Here is a 25,456-nt window from a genome sequence, read left to right as displayed (position 1 = left end):
ACACTGAAATCAACTTTAACCTCATAACACTTATGCCACCAGAAGACACCATCTTGTTGCTGTGGGCAGTGCTTAGCTTGATGCCATCTGGAATACTCTTCACGTCCTCACTCCTTGGGCATCGTGGCGTGGAAGAGTCAAATGCTGTGTGACCCACTGGCTAACTGCATGTCTATTTATCCTCGGAATACCTTCCCCATACACTGGACTATAATGCTGGTATTCATTGGCACACCACGAAGTTTACTTTTGTGGCTTGGATGCTACAGGGAGATCTATTGAGAGAAGCTGGCACTTTCCAGAGTCTTCAAGAAAGAAAAACGCCTCGGGGAGTGTCTCCATGCTAATCCACCTGTGGCACTTCAGTGGAGCTGAGTCTCTATGAACAAGGACGACGCTGGAACCACTCTTCTCCCTCAGCCCACTCTTACCATCCAGTCTCCATGTTGAATGTGTGCAGAATTATGGGAGAAGAGGTACTGTGACGACCCCAAATGCAGCTAACTCCCTGACCCTCCCTTCCAAATATTTCTTACAAAAGCAATTGCTTTGGACATGCCAGGTTTTAGACTGCACTCATTTATTAAAAAGCAGGGTGAGGCATATACCTGAAATCCCAGTACTCAGGAGGCTGAGGCAGGAGAATTACAAGTTTGAAGCAAACCTAGACCCTATATCAAGGAAATAAAACAAAAGCAGGCATGGTGACCTGTGCCTTCAATCCCAGCACCTAGTGGCAGACACTGGTGGATCTCTGGGAGTTAGTTCCAGGTCTGCAGGTATAAACAGTGAGACCCTGTCTTAAAGATAAAAGGGCCGAAAAGGAACCAACAGATCAGCAGCCCCAAGCTTGCTGAACAACACTGCAGTCAGGGGCTTGCTTGCTCAGAAACCTGCATACTCAAGCTGCTCCCCACCTCCTCCCGAGGCTCAAGCTGGTGCTCCCACTGCTGAAGCCCACCAGCGATTCGTTCGGCTCCTCTGTCTGTGTGGGAAACTGCAGCCCACCCCTGACCACCTCCCTCAGACTGCACCCTCAGGTGTGGACTGAAGAAGTCCTCTAACCGTCCCTTCCCCTCCCTTCCTCAGTCCGCCTCATCCACCTCATCCACCCCAGCTTTCCAAAGGGCAAGTCTGGTTTTGCCTTTTTTCCAGAAGCAACCTCAGCTCTCCAGGATAAAACTAAAACATGTAAAATCCGATTCCTCACAGCCTCACGTGGTCTCTGCTCACCCACTGCCCCTCCCCTCCACACTCACACACTCTCCCTCCTGAGTGTGTCCCTCGGGAGGTCCCCAGGCTCTCCCCTCCCCGGGACACTTGGCCCTTCGCTGCTGGCAGCCTCTTGCCTCTGCTGGGCACCTACCAGAGGTTCTCCTCACACCTCCTATATAATGGTAAGAACAGAATGAAGTGGCTGCACCGCCCAACCCTAGCAGCTAGCACGTGCCTGGCACATGACAGGGGTTCAGTAGCCGCACGTGGATAACCAGGAGCCTTCACCACTGCCTTCCCCTCTCTTCCACGGAGTTACAGGAATATATGCTTCCATTTCAGGCAGCCCATGGGCATCCGGCCTCTCTGGACTAGCTTGCCATCCAAGCTAAAGAAAACAAGGCAGGCTAGAAATGCTTTCTGTAGCAAAGACTAGTTTAAAGTGTCCATAAGCACAATTCCAACTCAAGAGAACTAACGGCATCTGCTCTTAGCCTCCTCTCCACACGGACATCACTAGACGACCTCATCACTGGTGTACCAATGTACCTGGAGAGTGCAGCCAGTGTGCACTCAAGAGGGAAGGTTATAATTTCACCTAGCTCTTCAGTTCATTTCCCTTCCAGACAAGCTATTCTCTCCTAAGCCCCGGAAGCCTGCACATTTACACTGAATTCCTGAAACCCAACCGTCCATTTGAACTACTCTACAAGGACCTTAAAAATGCAGGCACTCCTAGACTTATAATGGGGCTGAGATCCAACAAACCCTCATAAGTTGAAAACATCCTGAAGTCTTCAACCTTCTAGACTCTCTCAACACTAGAGGGGGCTGACAGGGAGCTATGGGATGGCTGCTACTGCCCTGCACAGTAGGAAAGGATCACAGCCCGAACAATGCTAGTCTAGAAAAGACCAAAATTTGAAACACATTTTCTCCTGAATGTACAGCAGGTAGCCAAAGCATCTTAAACAGAACCATCATATGCCAGGGATGTTTGTACCAGTGCTCTAAAAGAAAGTGGTGAGCACCAGGAAGGTCCAGAGAAGCCATAGCAATCTTCCTGAATCTTATCCAAGTCACCCAGGAGAGAAGTGACAGCCAGCTCTGCTTTACACAGCCCATAGGCCTTTGCAAAGAGACCTTAGGAGTGACAGTCGATGTCAGTCTAATCCAGAGCGTCTGCTCTGCCTTGCCATGTGCCGCCCCTGGGGAGTGGCTCTGCGAGAGTCTGGGTTCTAAGGTGAGACAGATGGGAGATAAGATAAGCTTTACAGGGTGGCTGCCACACACCAAGCAGTGCCCCAGATGGGAACACAGATGGTGACTGTCCCCAGGCTCAGTGCTTCCAGGATGACATCACTCTTTCAGAGGCTGTGTGGTCTCTCACTGGAGCAGAATCAGCCTTTTAGCTTCTCTCTAGGCTGCAAACTGCAGCTAGAAGCTCATCCCCATAGCCATCCAGTCCTCATTCACCTTCCTGACCCTTTGCAAGGCAAAAGATTAAGGAAAATTACTGTGTCCGGAGGAGGAGAGATGGCTAACACATATATTCAGAGTGACGCCAGTGTAAGGACACACAAACGGAAGTGTGGGAACAACACTCACATTTTCTGATGACAACAAAGTTAAAATCAACGCTTCTCTCAGCTAGGTATGGTGGTGCACGCCTTTAATCCCAACCCCAGCACTTGGGAGGTAGAGGCATGTGGATCTCTATGAGTTCAAGGCTAGCTGGTCTATACAGTGAGTTTTAGGACAGCCTGGGCTACATAGTAAAGACCTGTCTAAACACACACACACACACACACACACACACACACACACACACACACACACACACACACGCATTAAGTAACTGTTAAGCAACCACCACCCCACACACCAGGCTTCTTTTTTCCCACAGGATGAAGGAAGAAGGAAGCTGGGAAGGTGGCAGGCAATGTCTGAACGGGGCAACGCTGGATCACAACACATAAAGCCCTGGCAATCCCAGAGGAGAGACAGGAGGCTGGAATGGATCTTTCTCAGTGCAGACTCCAAAACTCTCCTTTGATTCTCAGCCCTCAGCAGAATTCTACTCCAGGACCTAGACTGCAGGCTGCCTGGGTTAGTTTCAATCCTCTGGGCTTGTCTGGGGGCCTTAGTCACCACTCGTAACACGGTCTCTATGAGGAAATTTATTTCGAGCCCAATAACTGACCATAAGTAGAAGCCTAACCCACATATAATTGGGAAACAACGTGTACTATTTCCTCATCTGGACCGGCGCCTCCATATCTAACCAGATTTATGTGACTACTGCCAAGTAGGATGAGCCTTGCCCTTTTAGGTGTTCAATAAATGTTTAATGATGACAGTAATGACACCTCGTATCGAGGGACAGGCGGTCCTCCAGCCCTGTGGCTTTCAGATTCTGTCCCTGTACTGGATCAAATACCGCCCAGCCCCAAACCCCAGGGAATGAAGGGCAAGGAGAGCGAGGACGCCCCTCCTACCTGTTCGCTAGCTGCTGCTCGAAGTCCCCACACTGGCGCAAGAGCTCTCCACAGGTGGCTATGATCCTAAACAGAACATAAAGCACTTCAAGCTCAAGTACTACCGGGCATGCCAGCGCTTACAGGTCAAACACAGTCTCATTCATAAAAATTCTAACTATTTGCTCCTTCTGATGGCACTGCCTCCCTGAAATGTTTCATCACATATAATGAATGTCAGAGGCAAGCGCCTGTTCCTCCTGATGTCCTCCATGTTACTAACACTTCTGCTATGAATCACAACTCTACCCAATGCTACCTCAGTTTTACAGTTCCAAAACACTGGGTTTTTACTTTAAGAAAATTGGCCGAAGTACTCATTATTTAAAATTTGAAAGTGAAATGTATTATTCAATACCTACTAAACAGCTACTATTTGCATAGAAAACTGCCTCCCTCTCACACATGAAAGGCAGATGTTGATCCACCCGTTTGTTTCTCAGAGATAAGCCCGAATGACTGTCACATCTGCGTTTCATAACCTTTTCACTTTGAAGAAATATCATGCCAGCCCGCAGACTCTAGTTACTGGTCCTTCTTCAGCAAACCCATTAGGTTGGGACAAATCCAAAGATTCAAAACATCTCAAGCCTAGTTAACTTTTAACTCTCTCTGAAAGTGCCTGTCATCACCAGGGTATCTGGGCATTCCATCATGAGAAAGGTTTATGAGAAAGTAAAATATTCCACTCAACTCAGGTGCACCAGAACAGCCTTGTGCAGAGTATTTCCTGGTATGCCAAGACCCCACAGGAGAGGGCATGTAGTTAACACCCAAAGCATCAAAGTCCATAAACATAAAGCCCAGAATAGAGACCATGAGATGGTAACCCAAGATGATCTTGGGTAATCCTGGTTCACCCGGACCACCTTCAGTGGCTGTCTGAGCTCTGGCATTCACCGCATGTACCATGATGTTACCATGTGTCACACCCAGGCAGTGGGGCCGGGGTCAGGCAAGCCGTGTAAGTGGAGTGGACGAAGTGGGTCAGCTGAAGAACAGCTTGAAACAGCTGGAATCCAGCTCCATAAAGAGCAGTTTCTCTAAACACACCAGTCAACAGCTTCAGCTGCTGACCCACTCAGCGCCACCACCTCAGATTTTGTAGGCAATTTCAGAGATCTGGATTGTGTTCAATTTGCTTTACCTGTTGGCAACTAAAGCAAAATTCTTTTAAATGCTGTGATGATAAGTGGTGTCTGTGCGTCAGAGACTTTTCAGCTGAACACGCCAGGGCCAAACCTTCCTAAGACACTGCTGATCATACTCCCCAGGTACTGACTGGCATGTCTACCTAGTGGCCCAAAAGTCACATGAGCTCTTCAGAGTGTAGCTGTTGACAACATGAGAGGCTCGGCTCGAGGCCTGCCACTCAGCTCCTGCAGGATTCTTTCCAAGGGCATTCTCGTAAGTGCTGTGGTTCTTAGACCCGAAACAGGACAGACCAGCTCAGCTGTATGCTCCAAAATACAGCTGTATACTTAAGCTTTGGAAAAAAAAAAAAAAAAAAACACTGGTTGTGGGGAAAGGGGATCTCATACCACATGTAAAAGAGTTTGTCATCAAAGAAGACAAGGCATTTGTAAAGAATTTTTTAAAATATTTCACGGGGCTGGAGAGATGGTTCAGTGATTAAGAGCACTTGCTGCCCTTTCAGAGGACAAAAGTTCAGTTCCCAGTACCCGTGTGGTAGCTATCTTAACTCTGGTTCCAGTGGATTTGATGCCCCCTTCTGGTCTCCTCTGGTACTGCATGCACATAGTACACAGACACATGCAGGCAAAATACTCATATACAGAAAAAAAAATAAATCTTTAAAAAATATATTTTACAAATTATAAGGATATTTCTGGTATTTTGTTTTGGCAGCTGTTTGGGTTTTTTGTTTATTGGCTGTTTAAATTTAGGTACTATTTTTTAAAAAGGCGCTGAACCAGGATCACATACACCTTTGATCCCAGCACTTGGGAGACTGTGGCAAGTCAAAGCCTGGTCTACATAACCAGTTCCAGAACAGTCAGGGCTACCCAAGGGACCCTGTCTCAAAACAAAGAGACAAACAAAGGCACTGAAAGGGGAAAGAGGAGCACCTCATAAACACATACTGCTTGCTCCATTCGGCACACACGTAATTACACTGCAGCATCCACATTACCTGACAGAGTTCTGGAAAGCGGTCCAATCTTCCTGGAAAAGGGAGTTGGCAGGAATGTCATCCAGTCTGCACTTCTTTCGAATTGACTGGAGCGCATTGGTGAAATGAGACACATACCTAGGGAGGGGAGGAAACAGCAGCTCTAAGGACAGCTGAAATTCCTCAGCTGTGGACACACTGTCTACCTTGCAAATGTCCTGTCATGGAGTAAGAACACTTAGGAACCTCTGGCTACAGAAAAATGTGGTGATATTGTGTTCCCCAATATATTGTGCACCCTAATAAACTTATCTGGGGTCAGAGAACAGAATGGTCACTGGATATAGAGGCCAGAAAATAGTGGCACTCACGCCTTTAATCCTAGCACTCCAAAGGCAGAGATCCATCTGGATCTCTGTGAGATCAAAGCCACACTGGAAATAGCCAGGCATGGTGACTCACGCCTTTAATCCCAGGAAGTAATGACAGAAGGCAGAAAGGTATATAAGGCATGAGGATCAGGAACTAGAGCTGGTTAAGCTTTCAGGCTTTTGAGCAGCAAGCAGTTCAGCTGAGATCCATTCCTAATGAGGACACAGAGGCTTCCAGTCTGAGGAAACAGGATCAGCTGAGGAGTTGGCGAGGTGAGGTAGCTGTGGCCTGTTCTGTCTCTCTGATCTTTCAGTGTTCACCCCAATACCTGGATCTGGGTTTGTTTTTATTAATAAGACCTTTTAAGATTCGTGCTACAGAAAAGTCTCCATGCCATTTAATAAAGGACAGAGAGCCCTTAGGGGTGTTCAGGAGGAGGAGGGAGGGGATGGTCACCAAATGGAACCCAGTGACCAACAAGCTGAGAGACACCGCTGCCCGATGACTCATGCTAGCACATGAGCTTCTCTGGAAACAGGTTCTAGAAAGGCTGCAGAACACACAGCCCACTGTAATGCAGTTACTGACATCCTGGGTACTTCTGCAAGCAAATCTTCCAGTCTAGACTAGTCACGGCAGGAAGACTAAAGCTCACTGGCAGGAAAGAGCACCCAGGAGCACAGAGTCAGACTCAAGGTGGAGACCCTCACAGGATGCTCTGATGGCACTCAGCACACCTCGACTTTAGGCAAGCGCCTCTGTATCTTCAGACCTCAGTTTTCTCATCTCTAAAATGGATTTAATGATGCCTTCTGTATATCTTACAAATAAATGAAATAGCATATGATCTCTGAAAAGCATGAAATGAAAGTTCTTGGTGAGGTATGCTTTTAAGAATGTAAATTTCCTTGCTATGTCCTGGGGTCGGGGTGGGGAGCTGTGTCCTTAGAACATCTGTGCATCACAAGAAGGCTAACGTCCCTCGAACAGAGCAGAATGTGATGCCTGGGCCTGAGAGGGAGGCTGTGTAGAGGCGAGAAAAGCCAACCCTTTGGAGTGGAAGACCTGACCTCGCACACTCTACAACCTGCAGACACTGCACAACCACTCAACTCCCTTCACAAAGACCTTCCAAGCAGAGGCCTCCAGAGCAGACTGGCAGGAAACCTTAGGGGACATAACTGCTTCAGTTATGGGAAGTTAAACAACTGCCAGCAGCTAGCAACTATGACAAATGTGACAAGAACAGGCTACTCCTGGGCTGCTGAGCAGACAGGGGATTTCACTATCCCTCAGTCCAGAATGCAGAACACAGTGTAGCTTTTACCCCATTATTTATATAATAGATTAGACTCTTTGGTTTGCTTTCAGAATATACAGCTTCAAGTGTCCACCACCAGAGAGCTACTCACTGGTAGAGACATCAACCATAATCTCTTCCATTCACTGCCATTAGTTTACTGGAAGCAAAGACTCTGAAACTCAGGTCCTAAGGTGCCAGGACCAGGCTGAGCCCAGACTGAGCCAGTTCCAGCACCTCATGCCTTCCACAGCTGTGAAGTCACTCTTTGTAGCCTTGTATGGGCTAACTTAGTGTGCAGGGCCAGAGCGCACATCAGGACGTTCATTCTGCCCCATCTTCCCACCCTGCCCCAAGTCCTCCTCTCCCGCGACACTTGAACCCTGATCAAATTAGCTTCAACTCCATTTATAAACTCAGCAATATTGGTAATATCCAAATTCTACAGACAGTGACCTCATTGCCCCATATACTTTGGCATACAGTAAATTTTAATGCAAATATAAATTATTTTTCAATCATAAAAACAACAAACAGAAGAAAAGTAAATCCAGTAAGTGCTCAGAGGAGTAAGAGCTAAAGAAAAGCTCAAGACCTCATTTTCATAGCAGGGAGGTGATAAAGTTGATCAAGTCTTACTCATTTGCAAAGAAGAATCAGAAAACCAAAAACAAAGCGTTCCAGCACGCTACCTCTGTGGAAAGGACTGAAAGCTGATGGAAGGGGGGCATAGTTTTACATTTTGTGTGTTTTATATTGGGGGAGAACTATGTCTAAAAGCATTATTTCTACTACCTTACAGAATAGTTTTTAGATCTCAAAAGAAAAGCTCTCCACCCACAAAATCCTGACAATGGCAGGATGAGAAGAGGTTTTAAAAAACTCCAGAGTGGGAGTCACCTGGAAACTTGGCCCAGTGATTAAGAGCACTGGCTGCTCCTGCAGAAACCTGGGTTCAGTTCCCAGCACCCACAATCTGTAAGTGCAGTTCCAGGGGATCAATGCTGCCTTCCAACCTCCAGGGATAGCAGACAAGCACGTGGTGCACCAACAGACATGCAGGCAAAACATCCAAACACACAAAATCAACCTAAAATAAATAAATAAGTAAACACTACACTTGCTACTAATGCTTCTCTCTTTCCAGACACACACCAAGGTTCATCTGGACAAACCTCTAACCCGAAAGGCCTCAACAGGGCTGCTTGGGGTGGGGCTGATGGCCACAGCCAAGAACACTGGGCTCAGAGGGGCGAGCCTGATATTTCTGGAATGACAAGAGCTCCCTAACATCCTAAGCAAAACAGCATTCAGTTCAGTAAAGGAGCCTGGAAATACAGGGCAACTTCGTGGAGAAACAGATTTCCACAGAGGGGTCCTTGGAGAGCATAACAATGTATGTGCAGTTCATCAAGTTCACGGCTGGGTAAGACTGTTGACTATTTTTCTCTGCACACCCCGAGGTAGTGTGCATAGATCCTTCCAGCACTACGAAAGCTATCCAATAGGGTGAAGCTTCCCAGCTGGAGCCAGTTTGGTTTCCTCATATCCTGAGACTCAAATATGTAATGTTTTCAGAAGCAGAGTCTTACAATCAAATTCTGAAGGGTAACCAAGAGCAATAGCAATAATCCATATTGTTTGGAGGAGTCTATGGGACTCCACCGACCAACAACTCAAAAAGACACAACCCATATCTAACACTGATGTTTTGTTGGGTTTTTTATTTGATAGCGTGTGGCGTTTAGGTCAAGATATGCCCACTAGTGTAAGAGTTGCATGAATATTACGGGAGTAATCAAGTACTTTCTAAATGGACTTAACAGTCGATCCACAAGATGAAACTCATATACTGCCTTGTACTGCTAGCATCGGCAAAAACCTGCGGTTGTCTAGGTCACAGGCTCTAGGGAAAACCTAGTACTATCACTCAACTAAATTGTCCTCTTTAGACCCATGGGTCAGTGCGCCTCTCAGTCCTCACCAGAGAAGCTTCTTTTTACTGGAGATGGAGATTAGTGCAGAGACTCACAGTCTATCAATGTGCACAGAACAGGAGGCTGTGGGGTGCTCATCTCTAAAGGAGGCAGCTCTATCATCCCTGACCCCAGACCCAGGGGTCATCAGAAAGAAATGGAAGACTGTAAGTGCCAGAGGTAGTGGACGTCTGCAGAGAAATAACAGCATGTGCTGGACATGACAGTACCATGCACACGTGAACTCACAGAAACTGCGACTGCGTACTTGACAGCACATCTGCACAAGAGCAAGCCCGACAACGTCCAAGCACAGGGGCAGGAGGAGCCGTGAAGCTCCACCCCTAGCTGAGGAGCTGTTGGCCACTGATGGCTGCTGGGGGAAGGAGAGTCAGTTTTCTTCTAAGAAGAAGCCCCCAAGAGGCTACCATGTGCCAGTAAATGGCCTGGCACACGTGTGCACACTGGCAGTACCAAGCAGTCCCTGGATATACAAAAGGAAGAGCACGTGAGGTTGGGAGGAAAGTGGGGGGAAAGATTGGAGAGAACAGAGATGGGGCAGGTGCGATCAAAAGACATTATATAAAGCCTGGAGGATATCAGCTCCCAAGGACTCTCAATCTCAGTGACCTGGCCAGAGGACCCAGTCTTATGCTCCTTTCTTATTCTTCTGACAAAATGTGACTAAACTGTCCCTTTTTTCTTTTTCTTTCAGTAACAAGCTTTTGGTTTTACTTTTGGGGTACTGGGTAGTTACATGGAGTCCTTATGTATGCAAATCACACTCTGCCTTTGATGACACCCCAACCCCTTAACAGTCACCTCCATCTCCTCTGTGTCCTCCCAGGCAAGCAAGAAGCCGCTTCTCTCTATAAACTTGCCTGTTCTGGGCATTTCAGATGGATGATGGTCTGTAAGTAGCTTATTTCACCTATAGGCTATTTACATCACTTTTTTATTTTACTTTTTTTTATTATTTGTGTGTGTCTGTGTTTGGTTTTGTTTTTTTCTGAGACAGGGTCTCTCAACATAGCCCTACTTGGCCTCGAACTATGCAGATCCGATTAGCCTCAAATTCACAGACATCTGCCTGCCTCTGCCTCTATGCTGGGATTAAAGGTGTGCGCCACCACACCTGGCTCACCTGACATTTTTAAATTATGTGTTTAGTCATAGCCCACTGGATGGACATGTTGATAACTTCCAGTGCTCCACCTATGCAAATGATGCCCCACTGAGCACCTTAAGAACATCCTCTTGGGCTCAGGTACAGGTGTCTCCCAAAGGTTCACGGCAGGAACACAGCTATACTCTGAATTGGAACAGACACAACCCTCCAAGGCGGCCGGCCCTGCCCCCGGCTTCCTCAGCCTTACTTGGCAAAGAGGGATTTCAAAGCTGTCAGCAGTCCACAGGTCCCCAAGCCGTTGGTAAATCTAGCACATCTGTCAACAGCTGCAGACGCCAGGCCAAAGAGCTTATGCACAGAGTGGTTCAGCTCCTGAACGCAGTCTATCACTTCCCCGTGCTCCTGGGCAGTAGACAGAGACAGACAGAAGCTCATTAGACTCGAGAATGCTGGTCTGGATCCCATTAGCACAGAGAACCCGCCAGCATTTACATGGGATGACTGACAAGCCCACTCACCTGTGGCTAAATCACCTAAAAAATACCGTCCCCAACTGCGATGGCTCTTCAAGAGCCTGAGCCAGACACACACAAACAAACACACACACATACACAAACATGGACGGTCAGCAGTTTATGTGGCTGTGACAGCACAGAAATTAACTCCTGGCAGAAAAATACAACCAAAACTTAGCTAGCTCATCCTCATCTTTCTTTCTTCATTTCTTTCTCCTTTTTCTGATTATTAAAATGGTTCTTCACCTTCCATCCCTATAGCTAGGATAAACTTCCCTGTGACAGAGGAGAATGTCTCCTGCAGGGCAAGAACAGAACTGAGGAGGGCAGACTTCCTAGGTAGGTCTCTAGAGGCTGCAGACTTCAACGTTCAATCAATGCTTCTGTAGCAGCTCAGCTCACACTGGACACCTCAAACGACCTGAAAACAAACGCTTATGTGACACAGAGATGGCCTTGACCCCTCGGTGCCCACACAGGGGACCTGCTCTGAAACCCGTAAGACAAAAGGCAAAAAAACCAACTTCAGACAGAATCACTAAGCTGAAGAGATGATAGAGAGTTAAGATCTAAGTCTCTCTATTTTGTTTGCTTTGCCTTTTACCTGGGGATTTGAAATGAAAATGGAAGCGCTTTGGTAGTGTCATTTCATATTTGGGCTGCAAGAGTCTGTGAGGCATGTAAAGCCATCCAGCTTGCTTCTTCCTCCTCACTACCCTCTTATATAAACTTGATCCCACCCCAACCCTCCGCTACACAGAGCCAAGAGCCTAGCACAGAGAATGCTTGATAAACGGCTAGTCCTGCAGCATTATCAGACATTACCAGAGGCACAGCACTGATCTGTATAAGAAGGTTGTTCTCCTCCATGTCGCCATACTTTAGCTGGTAGGGTTTATATGGAGCATACACAACATCCACCAGCTCCACCACTTTCACCAGGTTGTGGTCCTCTATAGGGAATAAGAAATTAAAATCATAGGCAAATAATCTACAACTGGTTGCTGGAAAGCAATAGTAAAGGGTACTCTCCTGGAACACTCCCTGATCCGCATACCCTGCATGTCATGTATCTGCTTTCTCAGTCATGGAAGCCTCTGTGAGCCCAGAGCAAAGATCTGGGCTCTGTGTGTTGTTTGCTACAAGTAGTATTACAGACACCATGCCCCTAGAGAGCTCAGAATCATCACAGCAAAGACCCAGATTCAGGTGAAAACTCCTGGGCCTGGGAGCAGTGATATATATCCATAATGTCAGGGAGAGGTGACAGGAGGAGGCATTCCAGGTCATCCTTGGCTACACAGTGAGTTTGAGGCCAGCCTAGGCTACATGAGACTCTATCTCAAAACACCAAACCAGGAGTAGAAAGATGGTTCAGCAGTTAAGAGCACATTCTGCTCTTTCAAAGGACCTGAGTTTGGTCCCCAGCACCCAAATGAGGCTGCTCTCAGTCATCTTTAACTCCATCTCTAATGCCTCTGGCCTCCATGAGCATCTATACTCATGTGCACATAACCATATACATACACATAATTTAAAATAATAAAAATAAATCTTGCCGGGCAGTGGTGGCGCACGCCTTTAATCCCAGCACTCGGGAGGCAGAGGCAGGCGGATCTCTGTGAGTTCGAGGCCAGCCTGGGCTACAGAGCGAGATCCAGGAAAGGCGCAAAGCTACACAGAGAAACCCTGTCTCGAAAAACCAAAAAAAAAAAAAAAAAATCTTAAAAACAACACGCCAGGCGGTGGTGGCGCAGGCCTTTAATCCCAGCACTTGAGAGGCAGAGGCAGGTGGATCTCTGTGAGTCTGAGGCTAGCCTGGTCTACAAAGCAAGTTCCAGGACAGCTAGGACTGTTACACAGAGAAACCCTGTCTCAAAAAACAAAACAAACAACAACAACAAAAAAACCCAACACTTATCAGGGGCCAGTGAAATGGCTCACAGCAGGGAAAGGCACTTGCTGCCAAGCCTAATGACCTGAGTTTGATTCCTGGGTCCCACATGGTAAGAGAGAATTGACTTCCAAAGTTGTTCTCTGACCTCCATATGTGTGGCTATAGAAAAGAGGCTCTGTAGGTGAACCCCCCACCCCCCACCCCACACACACACTCCATCTGCAGTGATCTTGAGAAGGAGCTATACACAGGGCTGGGGAAACTGCATCTCCACACACAAAAGAATCACATTAGACACATACCTATCACCCTGCACAAAAATGAGATCCAAGAGGATCAAAGATCTCAGTTTGAAATCTGAACCACTAAAACTTGTAGAAAACATATCCAGTGAAGGAAAGGACTTTCTGAACAGGTCTGCATTTGCCTAGGAATTGAGGGCAACAATTGGCAAGTGTGACCTCATAAAACTAAAAAGCTTCTGCACAGCTAAAGGAATAATCAAGTGAAGACGAAATCACAGCATGGGTGAGAATTTCTGCCAGCTACACATTTGACAGAAGATTAATATTCAGAATATAAAACAAATTCAAAAAACAGAGTCAAGAAAACAAATGATCCAACTAAAAAATGGGCTAGGGATCTAAACAGAGAGTTCTCAACAGAGGAAATAAAAATGGCTAATAATACCTTAAAAGGTATTTATCATTCTGAGCAATTAGGGAAATGCAAATGAAATAACTGAGATTTCATCTCACCCCAGTCAGAATGGCTGACATAACAAAACAGCTGACGACAAATCCTGGCAAGGTTGTAGAGGAGAAACCCTCCTTCACTACCGCTGGGAAGGCAAACTGATGCAGCCACTCTGGAATCAGTGTGGAGACTCTACGCTATGACTCAGATATACTACTCCTTGGCATATGCCTGTTGTTTGCTTTTGCTCTTTTGGGGGACCCATCACCCAGCTCCCAAATAAATCACTCACAGAGGCTTATTCTTAGCTTTAAATATCTGACCTTAGCTTGGCTTGTTTCTTGCCAGCTTTCCTTAAATTATCCCATCTACCTTTGCCTCTGGGCTTTTCTCATTCTCTTACTTCTGTAAATCTTACTCCATGGCTTGCTGTGTAGCTGGGTGGTTGGCCCCTGAAATCCTCCTCCTTCTCTAGCTACTCCTTCAATCTCCTTTCATATTTCTCCTTCTAAATATTCTCTCTGCCTGCTAGCCCTGCCTATCCTTTCTCCTCACTGTTGGCCATTTGGCTCTTTATTAGACCATCAGGTGTTTTAGACAGGCACAGAGTTAAACAAATGCAACATAAACAAAAGTAACACACCTTAACATAATATTCTACAACACATGCCCAAATGACTTGACAGTCTACTCTACCGATGTGTGCCCGTCATGTTCACTGTTTCTCTATTCACAATAGCCAGAAAATAGAAATAGCTAAATGGCCTTCAGCTGATGAATGGATAATGAAAATGTAGTACAATAAGGCATTGGTGGTGCACACCTTTAACCCCAGCACTTGGGAGGCAAAGGCAGGTGGGTCTCCATGAGTTCAAGGCCAGCCTAGTCTACAAAGCAAGTTCCAGAACAGCCAAGACTACAGAGAAAAACCCTGTCTCAAAAAATAAAACCAAGAATGACAAAAAGGAAAAAGGAACAACAATGGAGTGACCTTGCAGACTCATTTACCAAGTGATTAATCCAGCCTGTTGTGTCAACTGGACACTGTGGCTCCTGCTGTGATGCAACGGGAGTCTCACGTTAGTAGCAGGGCAATACATGATGTCAAAATGTTTAATATAGAGCTAACAATAATAGGAAAAGACAGCATTCTAGGGCGTGGTAAATTCTACAAGAAAACCATCTTCTTCAAAGATGTCACTGTCACAAAAAAAAAAGATAAAGTGACTGTTAGATTAAGAAAGTAAAGAGAGGTCAATCAAATGTAATGTACATATACTAGCCTGGCTCTCAGAGAGAGACAGAGGAGGGAGCAGCTACGAAGATCTCTGTAGAGCTGGCAAACTCTGAATACAAGGTATATACTAGATATTAAATGCTTGGGTATGATAATGGCAACAATCTATTATAAACATATTATAAAAGCTGGGTACGGTGGTACATATCTGTAATCCCAATAACTAAGGAGGATCAGGAGCTCATGGTCACCCTCAGCTACACAGTGAGTTAAAGGCCAGCCTGGACTAAATGAAACCTTGTCTCAAAAAGCCAAAAACAATGCAAATTTACTATATACACATACACATACACATGGCAAGTTAAGGATGACTATTTTCTTGTATTGTCAAGATTCTGTGTAATAAATAGACATGGCCTAGTGATCATGAAGTTAAGAGATGGAGAGGTGGCTCAGTGGTGATTATCACTCCTCTTACAGAGGACCTGGGTTCAGTTCCCAACACCCACATGGAGAGTCACAACCATCTGTAATTCTAGTTCTTAGGGACCCAGCAGCCTCTTCTGTCCACCAGGCATATACATGATGCACATATGTGTGTGTGTTTATCACATTCAGTCAAAATACCCACACACATCAAAAAATAAAAATAAGGGAAAAATGAACCTAAATTGTTTTTTAAAATTGTTTTCTATTGTATAGTCTTTCATATATTTTAAATTGTATCATGTATCTGCATTAACTATTAAATAACAAAAAAAGTTAAAGATAAAAGGTAAAAAAATATATCTGTAACATATCAGATAAATAAGGAGGGAAAGTTCACCATATAAAAATCTTTTAGGAACATATGCTAAATTATCAACAGTGGCATCAGAGGAAACTTTCATTTGTATTACAGACTCTTTGTCAGAAATTTTTGCAACACATATTTTATTGCTTTTTATACATGTATTCAATAAATGCATTGCTTTAAATGAACTGCTCTAAAAAATTAATTTAAAATAGATTAAATCTCCAAACAGATAATTTTCAAACATTAAAAACCAAAGTAAAAAATGTAAAGTGATACACCATTAATTATCTAAGAACCAGGAACTGAAGGAAGAAATAAAGAACACAATGCTGGGGAGGAGGATGGCTGGGGGCGGCACCACTCACCCTAAGGAACAGCAGAGACACAAGTGTGATGGGCACCTCTAAATTGTCCTGGGCATAGCAACTGCAGCTCTACACTTTGAAAACCTCAGGGTTGGGTCAGAAACTCTCCTGAGACAGTTTGTAAGGTTTCACTTCAATAGTAGCTAAAAAAAAAAAAAAGATGCCACAAGGTGGGTCAGGCATGCCACTGCACACCTTTAATCCCAGCACTCAGGAGGCAGATACAGGAGGTTAGCCTGCTCTACATAGAGAGTTCCAAGACAGCCAGAGCTATGTAGACATGTCTCAAAACAAACAAACAAGAAAATGTATGTCACAGTCATGAAGCAGTCATTAGAAGCCATGTTTTAGATAATAAGCTAAGAAAATACTCATTCTATTATCCTTCTTTAAATGTGTGTGAACACATGTGGAAGTCAGATATGTCCTCAGGTATGTCATCCGCCTCCTTTGAGACAGGGTCTCTCACTGGCCTGCAGCTCACCCATTAGGTTAGACCAGCCCCCCAGTGAGGAAGCCTCCCGTCTCTGTCTTCCCAGTAGTAGAGTTAAAAGCATGAGATGTTGTGCCTCCCTTTTTCCACATGGGTGCTAGGGCCGAATTCAGGTCCTCATACTCAGAGGCAGGCCCTTCACCAGCTGAGTACCTCCCAGCCCCCACTATATTATTTTGAAGTCAAAAAGAATATAAGATTATATACCACCAATATTTTAAAATATTTTGCCAGGCATGGTGGCTCATGCTTTAATCCTAACACTTATGAAACAAGGTCAAGTAGATCATCTTGAGTTTGAGATCTGCCTGGTCTACATAGTGAGTTACACACAGGCCAGCAGAGCTACATATTGAAACCCTGCCACAATAAATAAATAAATAAAATATTTATGGACTATATAATTATAGTATAGCATATATGCATATAATATTGATACATAATACATTAAATATGTTTCATGCAATAACAGTAGTTATACATTATATAGTGTAGTATGTGTTAAATATTCATAAAGTATGTTAAATATATTTTATATATAGTATATATTAAATATTTATATTAATGTTTGCAAATAGTATGCATTCATTTAATTGTTGAGGCAAGTTGGAGTTTTGAGACAGAATTTCAATACATATCTCAGGCCGGTCTTGAACTTACTATGTAATCCAGTGGCCTCAAACTCACAATCCTCCTGCTTCAGTCTTCCAAGGACCAGGATTACAGGCCTATGCCAGCAAGCCCAGCTTCAGTGTGCATTTACACATGGGAGGAATAGAACAGAATCGACCAATACCTCTTTTTTTTTTTTTTTTTTTAATGAGACAGGGTTTCTCTGTGAAGCTTTGCGCCTTTCCTGGAACTCACTTTGTAGACCAGGCTAGCCTCGAACTCAACAGAGATCCGCCTGCCTCTGCCTCCGAGTGCTGGGATTAAAGGCATAGGCCACCACCACCCGCTCTCTTATTGTTTTTGAGATGGGGTCTAACTATGTAGCCCAGGCTGGATTTGAACCCAATATATTACTGAGTACTGAGATACATGCATATACTACCACATCCATCTTTCCAAAAGTATTTTTGGCTTAAAACAATAAAAAAAAAAAAAAAAAAAACAGTTGGAAGGCCTCAGCTGGAATTACTAGACATCTAAACTGTCATGCTGACTTCAGGGGGTAGTTCTCAGATCTTCAAGAAAGTCCATCCTTGGGGAGGAATGCTTATAACCTGCTCTCTGCCCTACCTCGGCCAGCCTGTTCCAGCAGGGTGCCCAGGCTAAGCGTTCTCCAGGGCATCACAGCCCTCTGGAAACCACCCATCTGACTGTGCGTCTCCCACAAATGGGGCCTGACTAGTGAGTGTGCCACACCACCTATGAATCATCCGGAACCTGAACAACAAACACACTCCCTGGAATGTACAGGCAATTAAACCCAACGTAATTAAAGAGAATAACTATTAAATAAACGAAGGCTGTGACACGCAGCAGCCACACGGCAGAAGAAGGTCTTCTTGAAGCAGTTTCCTGATTTGACAGCAGCATGTGTCACGAGGTCTATGCTGCCTAAAAGTTCATGATGTTTCCTTTCACACGGGTGGAAACAGCTGGAAAGCCCGCATCCCACACACTGCGTACCCAGTGGGATAAGCTGTGCTCTGCTCAGTGGCCACTGGGAACGCCCACTTTCCCCACAGTCACTTCAGGCCTGTCATGGCTCCTGTGCTACAAGCTGGTGTTGTCCTTCAAAGCCTCTCCTCTCTAGCCTGTGTTCTCGCAAACTTACTGTTTAGGTGACTGTCTAAGGTTTTGACTTATAAAAAAGAGGATCGTCCCACTGAGGCCTGTTGCCAGCTTACTGCCCCTCATGCTGCCCTGCTTCCCATTAAGCCCCTCTCACACTCTCAGGCACAGCACAAGTGTCTGTCACTGCCTTGGAGTATGTGGTCCTGTCAGCACTGGGGCCAAGTGAGTACACTGAACCCCCACTTCCATGCTGGCGCTATTTCCATGGGAAAGTTTTCCACGTGAGTGGAGAAACAGTGACCCCTTTCCCTTCCATACAGTTACCTGAGACAGTAAACATGCCCAGGCCCCAAAAGCAAGTAAAGACAGACAGGAGTTAGGAATGCTTACGGAGGTGGGGGAGCAGTGCCATCTCCAGCCCCTTGGCAAAGTGGGCAGTGGTGTCATAAAACTCCAGCAGTCTGGTGAGCTCCAGCTCGGGTCCTGCTCTCTCCACCGCTGCACTGAGGCACATGGGCAGGGAGGGCACCAAGGCCCCCAGGGTCTGAATCAGCAGTACCGTCACCACCTCGTGGGGCTTCTTGAAAACCTGCAGTGGGGAGAGGCATGTGCGTGAGTGTACGAGAGTGCAAGGTAGGAGCTTCCCGAATAAGCTAGCTGTCTCCTGATGGTTCCGAGGGAGCCCCTAGGACTGCTCAGGATGGGCCAGTAGGAGTCCCAAGTTTCCCTCACCAGGAAGACTAGACAGGGAGAGAATAGAAAGTGCCAGGAGCTGCAATGTGGTCAGAGAAGCATGGCTATCATTGGCCCACATGCCTACTTACTCAAGCTTGCCAAATGCCTGATACAGTACTGAGACAGTCATCAACGAGGACTCAGGTGACAACGGAGAGACTGAAGGATGAGCAGGAGCAAAACACAATGAAAGAGCAACACTAACCACAAGTGGAGGGCCATGCACAACCCAGGGTCTTCAACACTGACCACAGCTGGAGGGCCATGCACAACCCAGGGCCTTCAACATTGACCACAGCTGGAGGACCATGCACAACCCAGGGTCTTCAACACTAACCACAGCTGGAGGACCATGCACAACCCAGGGTCTTCAACACTGACCACAGCTGGAGGGCCATGCACAACCCAGGGCCTTCAACATTGACCACAGCTGGAGGGCCATGCACAACCCAGGGCCTGGCCTGAAGTTGCTTCTATTCTCTGCACAGATCCGGGGCCCACATGCATTCTCTTAAGGACCTACAGGGACCATGGACCTATACACTTTAGGTGGCTCACTTCTCTAGTGATCTTTTTCCACTCTCTGTTCCTTACATCTCTTGAGAAAATCTGAATAACGTACAATGTCCATTTAGAAAATGCTCTCAACCTCCTTTTGTTGATTAAGACCTTTTTGCTATAACCCAAATAAGTGCAAACATGAAATGAGATGTAAGAATTAGTCTTAGAAGGGCTGGACGGATGGCTCAGTGGTTAAGAGCACTGACTGTTCTTCCAGAGGACCGGGATTCAGTTCCCAGCACCCACATGGCAGCTCACAACTGTCTATATTCCAGGGGACCTGACATCCACAGCAAAACACCAATACATATAAAATAAAAATAAATAAATTAAAGAATTAGTCTTAGTAAAGCTGAATGTCATGCAGTGCACCCTTAGCCCCAGCACTCAGGAGGCAGAGGCAGGCAATCTCTGTGAGTTCAAGGACAGCCTGGTATACAAAGCGAGTTCCAAGACAGCCAGAGCTATTACACAGAAAAACCCTGTCTCAAAAAACCAAAAAAAAAAGAAAGAAAGAAAAGCTGAACACCAAAAAAGATACAATGAAAACTATACAGCCAAGGAAATTCAAACTTTATTCAAAGTCACCTTGATAGAAATGAAACTAAGACAGAGCATAACAAAACTTACAGGATGCAGCAAACCAGGTCAAAGAGGGGGATGCACAGCCATAAATGCGTACACTAAAGATCTCACATCAGCCACCTAACCGCATGCATTAAAGAACTATGGAGTAGGGATGCAGCTCGGTGGGGCAGTTCTTGCCTATCAACCATGCATGGCTCCAATCCCCAACGCCACCAGAACTAGGTGTGGTGGCACCTGCCTGCACTCACAGCACTTGGGAAGTAGAGCAGACAAATCAGAAGTCCAAAGTCATCCTTAGCTACACAGCAAACACAAGGCCAGCCTTGGGCTATATGAACTCTATGTGAAAAAACAAGAACCAGAACTAGAAAAAGAAGAACCTGAACTAAAGTCAGAAAAAGATCACTGAAGCAGAGAGAAAGAAAAAACAGATACATAGAATCAACAGCAGAAGGTGGTTTTTTTACAAAGAGCTCTAAAATTGATTGCCTGTACCTAAACTTAGGAAACAGGACAGAGTATTCAAGTTACTAAATTCAGATACGCAAGTAGGAACACTAGCACCAATTCTGTAAAAGCAGAAAGCACGCTAAGCTCCTAAGGGAGGACCGTGAACAGCTACCCGCCAGCGGCCTGAACGCGTGGACACAGTGCTAAAGCTGCAACCTACCAAAACTTGCTCTAGAGGAAAAAGAAACTCCAAATAGACCCAAGGTTCACCAGGATCGTGAGTCAGTAGTCAAAAATGCCCAGACAGCTGGTACAGTGTGCCATGCCTGCAATCCCAGTACAGGAGTAGAGGCAGGAAGCCCAAGAGTTCAGGAATCACCTAGAATACATGAGACCCTGTCTCAAAAAAGAGGTCCAAATAAAGACCAAAACTAAAGGCACTTCATCGGTGAACTCTGCAAAACATACAAAAATTTACACCAATCCTCCGGAGACACTGAAACATTGAAGGGCATCTCATAGTCCGAACTGTCTCCCTAAAATGCTATGCTAAAGCCTTAGCCACCAAATACCTTAAATATGACTCTATTTGGAGACAGCCTTTTGAAGAGGGAGTGAAGGTACAATGGTACCATAGGGGCATGCTCTGATTCTACACGACCGCTGTCCTCGTGGGAAGACATCAGGACAACCAACACATCTGGGAGGAAGATTCAGAGAGAAGACTCCAGCCCTGCGTTTGACTTGATTTCAAACTTCTAGCATACAGCATTTTGAGATTATCACTGCTGTTTAAACTATCCAGTCTAGGGCTGGAGAGATGGCTCAGCAGTTAAGGCACTGGCTGCTCTTCCAGAGGACCTGGGTTCAATTCCCAGAACTCACATGGAAGCTCACAACCCTCTGTAACTCCAGTCTCAGGGCATCCAACGTCCTCTTCTGGTCTCTGCAGGTTTGCATGCATATACCTACATACATATATACATGCTGACAAAATACTCATACACAAAAACTAAAAATAAAATCTCAAAGAAAATGTGAACTACCCACTCTACTCGCTCTGACATCAACTAGCAGACTCACGGAACACTTCCCAGTTCATTCTGTGCAGCCAGCATCACAGCTAAGGCGAGAGGCAAGAAAAGAACGCAAGACCATTTAACAGAAAGTGTTGTCCTGACAACGAGCAGTGCTCGGAAACTGTCTCCTCTTGTGAGAAGAAAGGGGGAGGGGGAGAAGGAAAAAAGAAAAGAAAAAGAATTACAAGTCAGCTCAGAATGAATCAAAGACCACGAGCAACTGGTCACAAGGTCACACATATGATCCAAAATATGTTCAAAGTGTTTCCTAAACACTCCAAGAATTTACAAAACTTCAATGGGCTTTTGTTTCATTTCATGAATTCTATTCTATACTCTGCTTAGAGTCACTCTGCTCGAGTCTGAGATAAAGAAATAGAAGGAAGAACCATGCAAATCCAACAACACCGAAATGGCTGGACGGTTATCCCATCCACCTTGGATGTCCCGAGTGAGCCTCCCAACCATCTGTTTTGCTCATCACTCTCACTTGGGACGTAAAAGCACCCCGAGGCTAGTGACACGGCTCAGTGAGTGAAGGTACTCATCTTGAAAGTCTGATGGCCTGAGTGCAATCCCCAAGACCCACATAAAGGCGGAAGGAGAGAACTGATCCACGAAGCCACCCTCTGACCTCCACACAAAAATAAATCAGTATTTCAAAGCATTACAAACTGAAATTCATTATTTCCAATTGACCTCTCAAGACCCATTACCCTTACCTTCCCTGTTTTGGTTAGTAAATTCCCCACTAACCCAGAATGAACTCTCCCCTTTGAGTTTCCTTTCTTCCGGTCACCAACAGTTGCTATAGCATTCCTTAGAACAGATCCTAACAACTGCTCATTCTTTTTGAACGCTTTTCTTTCTAGGCTGGTCTGGAACTCACTATGTAGCCCAGGTCTGAATCTCCTGCCCCAGCCTCCTGAGTGTTAGGATTACAGGCACGAGCTACCATGTCCAGCTCTTCCTGGCTATTATCACCATCCTGTACCAGGCAATGGCATTTACCTTCCTCAAATCCCTCATCAGCAACTCACTGCCCATATCTCCACTAAATTCATTAATTTTAGGTGTTACTTTAACATTTTACTTAAGGAGCTATGGAATTAACTTCCTCTGTGACGTGTCTAGTCAAGTCTTGAGCCCATTTTGAAAAATTGGTTTATCTACCTTTCTTCACTATGCAGTTACTAGAGTTCTCTATCTAAATACAAGCCCTTGTCAGCTGTTTTATAGACATCTTCCTCCAAGCTGTGGCTTCAGGAGAGGTTCTGTACTGATGAGGCATGATCTATGCATGTTGTTAATGCTCTGTGCCTGTGTCAGGTTTACTGCTTCCATGACTAAGAAACCAGCCTCAATTCCGAAAACATGTTTGAACGTCCGTTGTTCTGTGGCAAATGGCCGGAGAACCCCTTTTGTCCAGTCACTCCAAGGAAAGAAAACTGAGCATAATGGACCCAATATGTTCCAAATGAAGCATACATTTACAAAAACGCCACTGAAGGTCCAGGAAATGTCTTTGTATACAGACTAACAAATAAGAGTCCACTGGGACAGAGCCATTTCTTCTGACTCCTTCCCTGTGCTCCAGTGGGATAAGGCCTAAGAGAATGAATTTAGGAACGAGGGCTGCAGAGTTAACCTACTAATCCGTGGTGTGACCTTGTGACCTACACTTCACTATGCACAAAAACTCATGAGGATAGAGCTCAACGAGAAGCTAATAAGCTTCTAGACAGAACCATTAGAATGCCTTTGCAACTTGGGGGCTAGTGATGGTGCTTTAGGGCAAGGAAAACAATATCTATAAAAGAAAAAATGATACACTTGGCTTCACCAAAATCAGAACTTCTGAGGGCTAGAAAGACGGCTAAGTGGTTAAGAGCACATGCTGCTCTTCCAGAGGACCTGAGTTCTGTTCCCAGCACCCATGCTAACTGCCTCTAATCCCAGCTCCAAGAGATTTAACACCCTTTGACCTCCTCAGGAACCCACCCACATGTGACACACACACACACACACACACACACACATAAAAATAAAATTAAATTAAAAAATCAAAACTGCACCTGCAAGATGGCTCAGTTGGGAACCTGCTGCCAAGCCTAACATCCCAAGTTCAATTCCTGAGACCAACCTGGTGGAAGAAAGGACTGACTCCCACAAGTTGTCCTCTGACCCCCACATGTGTACAATGGCATGTACAAACACTCCCCTATAAAATCATTGATTCATAAATGAATAAATGAAATCAGAACTTCTGCTCAGAGTTGGGGATGCAGACCAGTGGTAGCACACTTGATTGGCATATGCAAACTCAGGGTTCATTCTCCAGCATCCCCAAAGCAGACAAACAAAAACCCTCTACTCAAGATACAGACTGGAAGACGTGTCTATAAAACATATCTGAGAAAGGACTTCTATCCAGAATGATGAACTCCTTAAACTAAATAGTGCAAAGGCAAATAACCCATTTTTTTTCACACAAGCAAGAGGCCTGAGTAGACATGTCACAAAGGAATGTATGCAAACAGCCAATAAGCACATGAGTGGGTGTTCAATATCTTTAGTCATCATGGAAATGCAAATTAAAATCACAATGAGAGGTTACTACACACCCACCAGGAAAGCTAAAATTAAACAGGATGACAACATCAACATCAGCATGATGTACAGCATGCAGAGCCCTTGCACACTGGTGTGAACTTGTAAAGTGTGACCACTCTGGAAAAGGTCTGGCGAATTCTTCTACACCAAAGCATACCCTGCCTGCACTCTGAACCCACAAGTCTACTCTCAGGTATTTACATTTAAGTAGAAGGACCCTTGTGGAGTGCTGTTCAGAGTGGCTTTAACAAAGCCTCAGACAGGAGCCGACCAAGTGTCTATCAACAAAGGAGAGGGGCCACATTTAATCCCAGCATGTGAGGCAGAGGCAGGTGGATCTCTGTGAGGCCTGCCTGGTCTACAGAGTGAGTTCCAGGACAGCCAAGGCTACATAGAGAGACCTTATCTCAAAACCACAAAAGGTGGTGGGGAGGAGCGCAGGAGACAGAGACGGAGCTTGTAAACAAGCTGCTCTATATTCACACCTGTCACGGTAGTCATCGATAATAAAGAACGAGGAGGACACAACAATGCACAGAATCAAGAGTCTCATCAGAAACCAGCCCACAGATTACTCCACTGTACAGAGCACCAGAGCAGACGACATTAATTTATGTCATCAGCATTGTCGGGGCAGCAGTGCCTGGGAAAGAAGCACAGGGATCTTTCTAGAATGTCTTGAAAGGGGATGAAGTTACATAGATATTTGCATTTACTGAGCTAATCCAATGGCATATTTGAGATCACTGCATTTCTAGCCAGTTGGTCGTGGCGCACGCCTTTAATCCCAGCACTCGGGAGGCAGAGGCAGATGGATCTCTGTGAGTACAAGGCCAACTGGTCTACAGAGCAAGTCCCAAAACAGCCAGTACTGTTATACAGAGAAACCCCATCTTGAAAAAACACAAAACAAATAAACAAACAAAAAGATCACTGCATTTCAGTTTAAAATAATAAAAATAAATTTAAAACAAATAAATACTCTAGTTAATAATATATGTATGTTCTAAAGTGAATGATGTTTG

General features: G+C 45.3%; 1 protein-coding gene across 5 annotated transcripts in view; it reads right to left on the bottom strand.

Moving 5' to 3' along the window:
- Positions 1-25,456, bottom strand: part of Cog7 (component of oligomeric golgi complex 7) — a 109,931-nt gene that overhangs the window by 63,383 nt on the left and 21,092 nt on the right. For all 5 annotated transcript variants that reach the window (XM_052761300.1, XM_052761304.1, XM_052761303.1 and 2 more), the window contains exons 7-11: positions 18,796-18,994; positions 12,004-12,131; positions 10,911-11,065; positions 5,908-6,024; positions 3,714-3,779 (exon numbers count right to left, since the gene is read on the bottom strand). In XM_052761300.1, coding sequence (XP_052617260.1) covers positions 3,714-3,779; positions 5,908-6,024; positions 10,911-11,065; positions 12,004-12,131; positions 18,796-18,994 — 665 coding nt within the window. The remainder of the gene's footprint in view (positions 1-3,713; positions 3,780-5,907; positions 6,025-10,910; positions 11,066-12,003; positions 12,132-18,795; positions 18,995-25,456) is intronic.

Source organism: Peromyscus californicus, unplaced genomic scaffold, assembly GCF_007827085.1.
Source record: "Peromyscus californicus insignis strain IS unplaced genomic scaffold, ASM782708v3 Scaffold_4__1_contigs__length_199733344, whole genome shotgun sequence".
Lineage (NCBI taxonomy): Eukaryota > Metazoa > Chordata > Mammalia > Rodentia > Cricetidae > Peromyscus > Peromyscus californicus.
This window is presented reverse-complemented; position numbering and strand designations above follow the sequence as displayed.